This window comes from Oncorhynchus kisutch, linkage group LG17, assembly GCF_002021735.2.
Source record: "Oncorhynchus kisutch isolate 150728-3 linkage group LG17, Okis_V2, whole genome shotgun sequence".
Lineage (NCBI taxonomy): Eukaryota > Metazoa > Chordata > Actinopteri > Salmoniformes > Salmonidae > Oncorhynchus > Oncorhynchus kisutch.
In genome coordinates, this window is record NC_034190.2 from 88296975 (window position 1) to 88308991 (window position 12017).

At 45.5% G+C, this 12017-nt stretch overlaps 1 protein-coding gene across 4 annotated transcripts in view; it reads right to left on the reverse strand.

Annotated features, from left to right (window-relative positions):
* The window catches only part of LOC109881208 (neural cell adhesion molecule L1.1), a 117490-nt gene that overhangs the window by 82438 nt on the left and 23035 nt on the right, over positions 1-12017 (reverse strand). For all 4 annotated transcript variants that reach the window (XM_031794918.1, XM_031794920.1, XM_031794919.1 and 1 more), the window contains 3 exons: positions 3035-3205; positions 2240-2354; positions 19-203 (listed from right to left, as the gene is read on the reverse strand). In XM_031794918.1, the coding sequence (XP_031650778.1) occupies positions 19-203; positions 2240-2354; positions 3035-3205 (471 nt within the window). The remainder of the gene's footprint in view (positions 1-18; positions 204-2239; positions 2355-3034; positions 3206-12017) is intronic.

Below are 12017 nucleotides of genomic sequence, written 5' to 3' on the forward strand. Positions count from 1 at the left end.
GTGTGTGTGTGTACCTACCTTCCACAGTGACAGTGTAGGAGTGTGTGACGGATCCATGTGTGTTTGAAGCCAGACACTCATACTCTCCGTCTGCCTTCTGGGTTATGCTGTCAAACCGAAGCCACCTGCCGTGGTTATCTGTCCAGGCTCCTGTCTCCGACAGATTAACATCCATACGCTTCCACAATACCGAAGGAGTAGGACTGGAGGGAGGGAGAGAGGGAGGGAGGGAGGGAGGGAGAGAGGGAGAGAGGGAGGGGAGGGAGGGAGGGAGGGAGGGAGGGAAATATACAGACAGATGTGGAAAAGAGAGAGAGAAAGATGAAGGGAGAGAGAGAGAGAAATTAAGTGGAGAGATGAACATCAGTCCTGTTAACAATGTCATGTCCTGTCTTCTCATCGTCATGGTAATATTATTATGACACTCCGTTTCTCATCATGGAAACAGAGCTTGTTATAGCTATGCAGGAATCCCTTGCTGATATAAAACCTTAATACAGGCTAAATGAAATACATGTTGTTTTTAAACTCTCGTAAGACTGTTTCAGATGAACTACATGTTCACTCATTAGATGGTTCTCTGATCAAACATGTTCCCGCATATAAATACTGAGGCATTTGGATTGATGTGGACTTGACATTTACGAAAACATATACTGTAGATAAGCTGGTTAAGAAGCTACGATTTAAAGTTGGCTTTTCATACAGAAACAGTAGGAAGAAGATTATTTGAAGCAACCGTTTGATGTGTTGTTGATTATGAAGATATTATTTATCAAAGTGCAGCTGCTAAAACGCTTAAACCTTTGGATGCCGTCTCCCATAATGCCCTTTGTTTTGTTACAGGGGACAGTTTTAATACTCATCACTGTATCCTGTATCAAAAGGTTGGCTGGACTTGGCTAAAGACCCTCTCTACATTACTCCCTACTTCATAAACTGCTACCTTTTTCTAACTTTGCTGTTGAAGTATAGACACCTCAGTTGCCTAACTTGTTCACAGAACTCTTGAGGTTCCTCAGGTCTCCACCGATAAATCTGATTTTCAGTTTTAATGCACCGTTTTGCTGGAACAAAATTCCAAAAACATTTCACATTGATGTTCTGGTGCCTTTCGGGCAATTGAAAGTATTGATTGGGGAGGAATGTAACGTTTTTTCTGGGTGATTTGTGATGTCTGTGTTTCCCATGACTGTGTTTTTTTATTTCAATATGTATAGATTTGGGTATATTTAAGTTGGATATACAGGGTACATTTGAAAAGAGACCCAGATCTCGATATATTTTCCCTGTTAAAATAAAGGTGAAATAAAATAATAATTACTGGGTCGGACCCTCCAGAACAGCCTGAATTCTTCGGGCTATGGAAATGTTGCTCATTTGGTATCAAGGGATTTAACTTGTGCCAGGAACACATTCCCCACACCAGTACACCACTGCCACCAGCCTGTACCGTTGACACCAGGCAGGATGGGGCCATGGAATCATACTGCTTACGCCAAATCCTGACTCAACAGGAACCGGGATATGTTGGACCAGCTGATGTTTCCCTCATTGTCCAGTGTTGGTGATGGCGTTGGAGCTGCTGCTTGTTGTTTTTAGTGAACAGGAACCCGGTCGTCTGCTGCAACATCCGTGACAAAGACAAACTGAGATGTGTGTTCTGAGGTGCCGTTCTTCAGAACACTGTTGTGCTGCACCGTTATTTCGACCTCTCTCATCAACGAGCTGTTGTCGCCAACAGGACCGCCGCTCACTGGATGTGTTTGTCACACCGTTCTCAGTAACAGACACTGTCGTGAGTGAGAAGCCCAGGAGGGCGGCTGTTTCTGAGATGGGGGAACCGGAGAGCCTGGCAACGACCATCACACCAAGCTCAAAGTCACTTCTAAAGTTCAATGCAACAGTCACTGAATGTGGCCTGTCTGCCTGCTTTCTATAGCAAAACCACGGCCACATGACTCACTGTCTGTAGGAGCTAAACATCTTCATGAACGGCCTAATCAAATGGAAATCTGTAATATACACTAAGTGGAACAACACCTTCTTAATATTCAGTTGCACCCCCCCCCCCTCCATGTCTCAATTGTCTCAAGGCTAAAAATCCTTCTTTAACCTGTCTCCTCCCCTTCATCTGATTGAGTAGTATCCCTTATTGACATCCATAAGGATACATAGTGTTCCCCTGGGTTCACATGGAAAGAGTTCCTGACTCAGAGTAATATGTATGTATACGTACAGCCCTTTAGGTATACACTCCAGTACCAGGCTGTGGCCCCTGAGGGCCAGGTGAGAGCTGTGGGGGCCCTGAGGTTGCATCAGCTGGGGCTTCCTGCCACGAGCCACGTCATTACCTACAGACAGGAAACACATCACATCGTTTTCTATACATAACTTCCTGCCACGAGCCACGTCATTACCTACAGACAGGAACACATCACATCGTTTTCTATACATAACTTCCTGCTATGAGCTACGTCATTGCCAAAGAAGGTGGATATGTATTAAGATGAACAACTCAAGCCGTTACAATGTAAAAATTTAAAAAAATAAAATAATTAAGGTCCTGTCTATGGAAGTGAGAATTCCTTCTCTCATATGAGCAGTTCCTCAATAATATCTGGCATGCTCACATGAGAGAGGGAACAGCTGGAAAGATTTGGCAATGAGATGTCACGCTCTGGGGCACCCCCTCCACGGGGCAGGGGCAATAAGAGAATTACATCTCATACTGGTTTACATCTTCTTGTATCTTCGAGAATGGGTATGGGTGTATGAGTGTGTGTGTGTATCCATACATGTGTGTGTAAGTTTGTGTGTGTATCCATACATGTGTGTGTATGTTTGTGTGTGTGTGTATCCATACATGTGTGTGTATGTGTGTGTGTGTATCCATACATGTGTGTTATGTGTGTGTGTATCCATACATGTGTGTGTATGTTTGTGTGTGTATCCATACATGTGTGTGTATGTTTGTGTATGTGTGTATCCATTCATGTATGTGTAGAGCTGGGATGATTAAGTGTATACATACTAGGTGTGACAGTGAGTGAGATGGGTTCTTTAGGCAGGATGGTCCTCGCAGAGATGTATTGAGCATTACAAGTGTAGTCATCTCGACTGTCGTTCTTCAACACATTGGCAAAGTACAAGTTCCCATCCAGACCTGTCGTCACACGCTCACTCTGACCTATATGGAGCAGTTCTGGAGGAGGAGAGGGAGAGGGAGAGAGAAAGAGAGAGAGGGGGAGAGAGAGAGAGAGAGAGAGAGAGAGAGAGAGAGAGAGAGAGAGAGAGAGAGAGAGAGAGAGAGAGAGAGAGAGAGAGAGAGAGAGAGAAGAGCAAGTGAGAGAGAGAGCAAGTGAGAGAGAGAGAGCAACAGAACGAGACAGAGAGAGAGAGAGTGACAGATTGAGACAGAGAGAGAGAGGCAGAGAGAGTGACAGATTGAGACAGAGAGAGAGAGGCAGAGAGAGAGAGAGAGAGAGAGAGAGAGAGAGAGAGAGAGAGAGAGAGGGAGAGAGCAACAGAGCGACAGAGAGAGAGAGGGGGGTGTTATAGACAATTCATTATAAATGTCAATAATTTATTCCTACATTAAAGATTAAATGATTTAAAGCTGGTTGAGAGGTCAGAGACCTTGCTGTGTGGTGCCAGGATAACAAACTCTCCCTCAACGTGGTCAAGACAAAGGAGATGATTGTGGACTACAGGAAAAGGAGACACCGAGCACGCCCCCATTCTCATCTCTCTTCCTTCGTGTCCACATCACCAACAAACTATCATGGTCCAAACACACCAAGACAGTCGTGAAGAGGGCACGACAAAGCCTTTCCCCTCAGGAGGCTGAAAAGATTTGTCATGGATCCTCAGATCTCAAAAGGTTCTACAGCTGCACAATCGAGAGCATCCTGACTGGTTGCATCACTGCCTGGTATGGCAACTGCTCGGCCTCCGCCCGTCATGCACTACGGAGGGTTGTGCGTACAGCCAGCACATCACTGGGGCCACGCTTCCTGCCATCCAGGACTATATAGTAGACGTTGTCAGAGGAAGACCCTAAAATTGTCAAGATTCCCGCCACACTAGCGATTGACTATTCTCTCTGCAACCGCCATGGCAAGTGGACCGGGAGCGCCAAGCCTGTGATCAAAAGGGTTCTAATCAGCTTCTAACCCCAAGCTATAAGACTCCTGAACAGCAAATCAAATGGCTACCCGGACATCTTTAACACTGCTGCTACTATGTACAGTTGCCTTGCGAAAGTATTCGGCCCCCTTGAACTTTGCGACCTTTTACCACATTTCAGGCTTCAAACATAAAAGATATAAAACGTATTTTTTTGTGAAGAATCAACAACAAGTGGGACACAATCATGAAGTGGAACGACATTTATTGGATATTTCAAACTTTTTTAACAAATCAAAAACTGAAAAATTGGGCGTGCAAAATTATTCAGCCCCCTTAAGTTAATACTTTGTAGCGTCACCTTTTGCTGCGATTACAGCTGTAAGTCGCTTGGGTATGTCTCTATCAGTTTTGCACATCGAGAGACATTTTTTCCCATTCCTCCTTGCAAAACAGCTCGAGCTCAGTGAGGTTGGATGGGGAGCATTTGTGAACAGCAGTTTCAGTTTCTTTCCACAGATTCTCAATTGGATTCAGGTCTGGACTTTGACTTGGCCATCTAACACCTGGATATGTTTATTTTGAACCATTCCATTGTAGATTTTGCTTTATGTTTTGGATCATTGTCTTGTTGGAAGACAAATCTCCGTCCCGTCTCAGGTCTTTTGCAGACTCCATCAGGTTTTTCTTCCAGAATGGTCCTGTATTTGGCTCCATCCATCTCCCATCAATTTTAACCATTCTTCCCTGTCCCTGCTGAAGAAAAGCAGGCCCAAACCATGATGCTGCCACCACCATGTTTGACAGTGGGGATGGTGTGTTCAGGGTGATGAGCTGTGTTGCTTTTACACCAAACATAACGTTTTGCATTGTTGCCAAAAAGTTCAATTTTGGTTTTCATCTGACCAGAGCACCTTCTTCCACATGTTTGGTGTGGTCTCCCAGGTGGCTTGTGGCAACTTTAAAATAACACTTTTTATGGATATCTTTAAGAAATGGCTTTCTTTCTTGCCACTCTTCCATAAAGGCCAGATTTTGGCAATATATGACTGATTGTTGTCCTATGGACAGAGTCCCCACTCAGCTGTAGATCTCTGCAGTTCATACAGAGTGATCATGGGCCCTCTTAGGCTCTGATCTCTTGCTCAGTTTAGAGGGACGGCCAGGTCTTGGTAGATTTGCAGTGGTCTGATACTCCTTCCATTTCAATATTATCGCTTGCACAGTGCTCCTTGGGATGTTTAAAGCTTGGGAAATCTTTTTGTATCCAAATCCGGCTTTAAACTTCTTCACAACAGTATCTCGGACCTGCCTGGTGTGTTCCTTGTTCTTCATGATGCTCTCTGCGCTTTTAACGGACCTCTGAGACTATCACAGTGCAGGTACATTTATGCAGAGACTTGATTACACACAGGTGGATTGTATTTATCATCATTAGTCATTTAGGTCAACATTGGATCATTCAGAGATCCTCACTGAACTTCTGGATAGAGTTTGCTGCACTGAAAGTAAAGGGGCTGAATAATTTTGCACGCCCCATTTTTTCAGTTTTTGATTTGTTAAAAAAGTTTGAAATATCCAATAAATGTCGTTCCACTTCATGATTGTGTCCCACTTGTTGTTGATTCTTCACAAAAAAATAACAGTTTTATATCTTATGTTTGAAGCCTGAATTGTGGCAAAAGGTCGCAAAGTTCAAGGGGGCCGAATACTTTCGCAAGGCACTGTTTATAGTCNCTTCCACTGTGTGTGTGTGTGTACCTACCTTCCACTGTGTGTGTGTGTGTGTACCTACCTTCCACTGTGTGTGTGTGTGTACCTACCTTCCACTGTGTGTGTGTGTGTACACCTTCCACTGTGTGTGTGGTGTACCTACCTTCCACTGTGTGTGGTGTGGTACTACCTTCCACTGTGTGTGTGGTGTACCTACCTTCCACTGTGTGTGTGTGTACCTACCTTCCACTGTGTGTGTGTGTGTACCTACCTTCCACTGTGTGTGTGTGGTACCTACCTTCCACTGTGTGTGTGTGTGTACCTACCTTCCACTGTGTGTGTGTGTGTACTACCTTCCACTGTGTGTGTGTGTTACCTACCTTCCACTGTGTGTGTGTGTACCTACCTTCCACTGTGTGTGTGGTGTACCTACCTTCCATGTGTGTGTGTGTACCTACCTTCCACTGTGTTGTGTACCTACCTTCCACTGTGTGTGTGTGTGTACCTACCTTCCACTGTGTGTGTGTGTGTACCTACCTTCCACTGTGTGTGTGTGTACTACCCTCCACTGTGTGTGTGTGTTACCTACCTTCCACTGTGTGTGTGTGTGTACCTACCTTCCACTGTGTGTGTGTGTGTACCTACCTTCCACTGTGTGTGGTGCTACCTTCCACTGTGTGTGTGTGTACCTACCTTCCACTGTGTGTGTGTGTGTACCTACCTTCCACTGTGTGTGTGTGTTGTGTACCTACCTTCCACTGTGTTGTGTGTGTACCTACCTTCCACTGTGTGTGTGTGTGTACCTACCTTCCACTGTGTGTGTGTGTGTGACCTACCTTCCACTGTGTGTGTGTGTGTGCCTACCTTCCACTGTGTGTGTGTGTGTACCTACCTTCCACTGTGTGTGTGTGTGTACCTACCTTCCACTGTGTGTGTGTGTGTACCTACCTTCCACTGTGTGTGTGTGTACCTACCTTCCACTGTGTTGTGTGTGTGGTACCTACCTTCCACTGTGTGTGTGTGTGTACCTACCTTCCACTGTGTGTGTGTGTACCAACTTCCACTGTGTGTGTGTGTGTACCTACCTTCCACTGTTGTGTGTGTGTACCTACCTTCCACTGTGTGTGTGTGTGTACCTACTTCCACTGTGTGTGTGTGTGTACCTACCTTCCACTGTGTGTGTGTGTGTCCTACCTTCCACTGTGTGTGTGTGTACCTACCTTCACTGTGTGTGTGTGTGTACCTACCTTCCACTGTGTGTGTGTGTGTGTACCTACCTTCCACTGTGTGTGTGTGTGTACCTACCTTCCACTGTGTGGTGTGTGTGTAACCTACCTTCCACTGTGTGTGTGTGTGTACCTACCTCCACTGTGTGTGTGTGTGTACCTACCTTCCACTGTGTGTGTTGTGTACCTACCTTCCACTGTGTGTGTGTGTGTACCTAACCTTCCACTGTGTGTGTGTGTACCTACCTTCCACTGTGTGTGTTGTGTACCTACCTTCCACTGTGTGTGTGTGTACCTACCTTCCACTGTGTGTGTGTGTGTGTACCTACCTTCCACTGTGTGTGGTGTGTGTAACCTACCTTCCACTGTGTGTGGTGTGTGTACCCTACCTTCCACTGTGTGTGTGTGTGTACCTACCTTCCACTGTGTGTGTGTGTGTGTTACCTACCTTCCACTGTGTGTGTGTGTGTACCTACCTTCCACTGGTGTGTGTGGTGTACCTACCTTCCACTGTGTTTGTGTGTGTACCTACCTTCCACTGTGTGTGTGTGTGTACCTACCTTCCACTGTGTGTGTGTGTGTACCTACCTTCCACTGTGTGTGTGTGTGTACCTACCTTCCACTGTGTGTGTGTGTGTACCTACCTTCCACTGTGTGTGTGGTGTGTACCTACCTTCCACTGTGTGTGTGTGTGTACCTACCTTCCACTGTGTGTGTGTGTGTGTACCTACCTTCCACTGTGTGTGTGTGTGTACCTACCTTCCACTGTGTGTGTGTGTGTGTACCTACCTTCCACTGTGTGTGTGTGTGTACCTACCTTCCACTGTGTGTGTGTGTGTACCTACCTTCCTGTGTGTGTGTGTACCTACCTTCCACTGTGTGTGTGTGTGTACCTACTTCCACTGTGTGTGTGTGTGTACCTACCTTCCACTGTGTGTGTGTACCTACCTTCCACTGTGTGTGTGTGTACCTACCTTCCACTGTGTGTGTTGTGTCTGTGTCTGTGTGTGTGTGTGTGTGTGTGTGGTGTGTGTGTGTGTGTGTGTGTGTGTGTGTGTGTGTGTGTGTGTGTGTCTGTGTGTCCTGTGTGTGTGTGTGTGGTCTGTGTGTGTGTACCTACCTTCCACTGTGGTGGTGTGTGTGTGTGTGTGTGTGTGTCTGTGTTTGTGTGTGTGTGTGTGTGTGTGTGTGTTTTGTGTGTGTGTGTGTGTGTGGTGTGTGTGTGTGTGTGTGTGTGTGTGTGTGTGTGGGTGTGTGTGTGTGTGTGTGTGTGTGGTACCTACCTTCCACAGTGACAGTGTAGGAGTGTGTGACGGATCCATGTGTGTTTGAAGCCAGACACTCATACTCTCCGTCTGCCTTCTGGGTTATGCTGTCAACCGAAGCCACCTGCCGTGGTTATCTGTCAGGTCCTGTCTCCGACAGATTAACATCCATACGCTTCCACAATACCGAAGGAGTAGGACTGGAGGGAGGGAGAGAGGGAGGGAGGGAGGGAGGGAGAGAGGGAGAGAGGGAGGGGAGGGAGGGAGGGGAGGGAGGGGAGGGAAATATACAGACAGATGTGGAAAAGAGAGAGAGAAAGATGAAGGGAGAGAGAGAGAGAAATTAAGTGGAGAGATGAACATCAGTCCCTGTTAACAATGTCATGTCCTGTCTTCTCATCGTCATGGTAATATTATTATGACACTCCGTTTCTCATCATGGAAACAGAGCTTGTTATAGCTATGCAGGAATCCCTTGCTGATATAAAACCTTAATACAGGCTAAATGAAATACATGTTGTTTTTAAACTCTCGTAAGACTGTTTCAGATGAACTACATGTTCACTCATTAGATGGTTCTCTGATCAAACATGTTCCCGCATATAAATACTGAGGCATTGGATTGATGTGGACTTGACATTTACGAAAACATATACTGTAGATAAGCTGGTTAAGAAGCTACGATTTAAAGTTGGCTTTTCATACAGAAACAGTAGGAAGAAGATATTTGAAGCAACCGTTTGATGTGTTGTTGATTATGAAGATATTATTATCAAGTGCAGCTGCTAAAACGCTTAAACCTTTGGATGCCGTCTCCCATAATGCCCTTTGTTTTGTTACAGGGGACAGTTTTAATACTCATCACTGTATCCTGTATCAAAAGGTTGGCTGGACTTGGCTAAAGACCCTCTCTACATTACTCCCTACTTCATAAACTGCTACCTTTTCTAACTTTGCTGTTGAAGTATAGACACCTCAGTTGCCTAACTTGTTCACAGAACTCTTGAGGTTCCTCAGGTCTCCACCGATAAATCTGATTTCAGTTTTAATGCACCGTTTTGCTGGAACAAAATTCCAAAAACATTTACATTGATGTTCTGGTGCCTTTCGGGCAATTGAAAGTATTGATTGGGGAGGAATGTAACGTTTTTTCTGGGTGATTTGTGATGTCTGTGTTTCCCATGACTGTGTTTTTTTATTTCAATATGTATAGATTTGGGTATATTTAAGTTGGATATACAGGGTACATTTGAAAAGAGACCCAGATCTCGATATATTTTCCCTGTTAAAAATAAAGGTGAAATAAAATAATAATTACTGGGTCGGACCCTCCAGAACAGCCTGATTCTTCGGGCTATGGAAATGTTGCTCATTTGGTATCAAGGGATTTAACTTGTGCCAGGAACACATTCCCCACACCAGTACACCACTGCCACCAGCTGTACGTTGACACCAGGCAGGATGGGGCCATGGAATCATACTGCTTACGCCAAATCCTGACTCAAACAGGAACCGGGATATGTTGGACCAGCTGATGTTTCCCTCATTGTCCAGTGTTGGTGATGGCGTTGGAGCTGCTGCTTGTTGTTTTAGTGAACAGGAACCCGGTCGTCTGCTGCAACATCCGTGACAAAGACAAACTGAGATGTGTGTTCTGAGGTGCCGTTCTTCAGAACACTGTTGTGCTGCACCGTTATTTCGACCTCTCTCATCAACGAGCTGTTGTCGCCAACAGGACCGCCGCTCACTGGATGTGTTTGTCACACCGTTCTCAGTAACAGACACTGTCGTGAGTGAGAAGCCCAGGAGGGCGGCTGTTTCTGAGATGGGGGAACCGGAGAGCCTGGCAACGACCATCACACCAAGCTCAAAGTCACTTCTAAAGTTCAATGCAACAGTCACTGAATGTGGCCTGTCTGCCTGCTTTCTATAGCAAAACCACGGCCACATGACTCACTGTCTGTAGGAGCTAAACATCTTCATGAACGGCCTAATCAATGGAAATCTGTAATATACACTAAGTGGAACAACACCTTCTTAATATTCAGTTGCACCCCCCCCCCCCTCCATGTCTCCAATTGTCTCAAGGCTAAAATCCTTCTTTAACCTGTCTCCTCCCCTTCATCTGATTGAGTAGTATCCCTTATTGACATCCATAAGGATACATAGTGTTCCCCTGGGTTCACATGGAAAGAGTTCCTGACTCAGAGTAATATGTATGTATACGTACAGCCCTTTAGGTATACACTCCAGTACCAGGCTGTGGCCCCTGAGGGCCAGGTGAGAGCTGTGGGGGCCCTGAGGTTGCATCAGCTGGGGCTTCCTGCCACGAGCCACGTCATTACCTACAGACAGGAAACACATCACATCGTTTTCTATACATAACTTCCTGCCACGAGCCACGTCATTACCTACAGACAGGAAACACATCACATCGTTTTCTATACATAACTTCCTGCTATGAGCTACGTCATTGCCAAAGAAGGTGGATATGTATTAAGATGAACAACTCAAGCCGTTTACAATTGTAAAAATTTAAAAAAATAAAATAATTAAGGTTCCTGTCTATGGAAGTGAGAATTCCTTCTCTCATATGAGCAGTTCCTCAATAATATCTGGCATGCTCACATGAGAGAGGGAACAGCTGGAAAGATTTGGCAATGAGATGTCACGCTCTGGGGCACCCCCTCCACGGGGCAGGGGCAATAAGAGAATTACATCTCATACTGGTTTACATCTTCTTGTATCTTCGAGAATGGGTATGGGTGTATGAGTGTGTGTGTGTATCCATACATGTGTGTGTAAGTTTGTGTGTGTATCCATACATGTGTGTGTATGTTTGTGTGTGTGTGTATCCATACATGTGTGTGTATGTGTGTGTGTGTATCCATACATGTGTGTGTATGTGTGTGTGTGTATCCATACATGTGTGTGTATGTTTGTGTGTGTATCCATACATGTGTGTGTATGTTTGTGGTATGTGTGTATCCATTCATGTATGTGTAGAGCTGGGATGATTAAGTGTATACATACTAGGTGTGACAGTGAGTGAGATGGGTTCTTTAGGCAGGATGGTCCTCGCAGAGATGTATTGAGCATTACAAGTGTAGTCATCTCGACTGTCGTTCTTCAACACATTGGCAAAGTACAAGTTCCCATCCAGACCTGTCGTCACACACGCTCACTCTGACCTATATGGAGCAGTTCTGGAGGAGGAGAGGGAGAGGGAGAGAGAAAGAGAGAGAGGGGGAGAGAGAGAGAGAGAGAGAGAGAGAGAGAGAGAGAGAGAGAGAGAGAGAGAGAGAGAGAGAGAGAAAGAGCAAGTGAGAGAGAGAGCAAGTGAGAGAGAGAGAGCAACAGAACGAGACAGAGAGAGAGAGAGTGACAGATTGAGACAGAGAGAGAGAGGCAGAGAGAGTGACAGATTGAGACAGAGAGAGAGAGGCAGAGAGAGAGAGAGAGAGAGAGAGAGAGAGAGAGAGAGAGAGGGAGAGAGCAACAGAGCGACAGAGAGAGAGAGGGGGGTGTTATAGACAATTCATTATAAATGTCAATAATTTATTCCTACATTAAAGATTAAATGATTTAAAGCTGGTTGAGAGGTCAGAGACCTTGCTGTGTGGTGCCAGGATAACAAACTCTCCCTCAACGTGGTCAAGACAAAGGAGATGATTGTGGACTACAG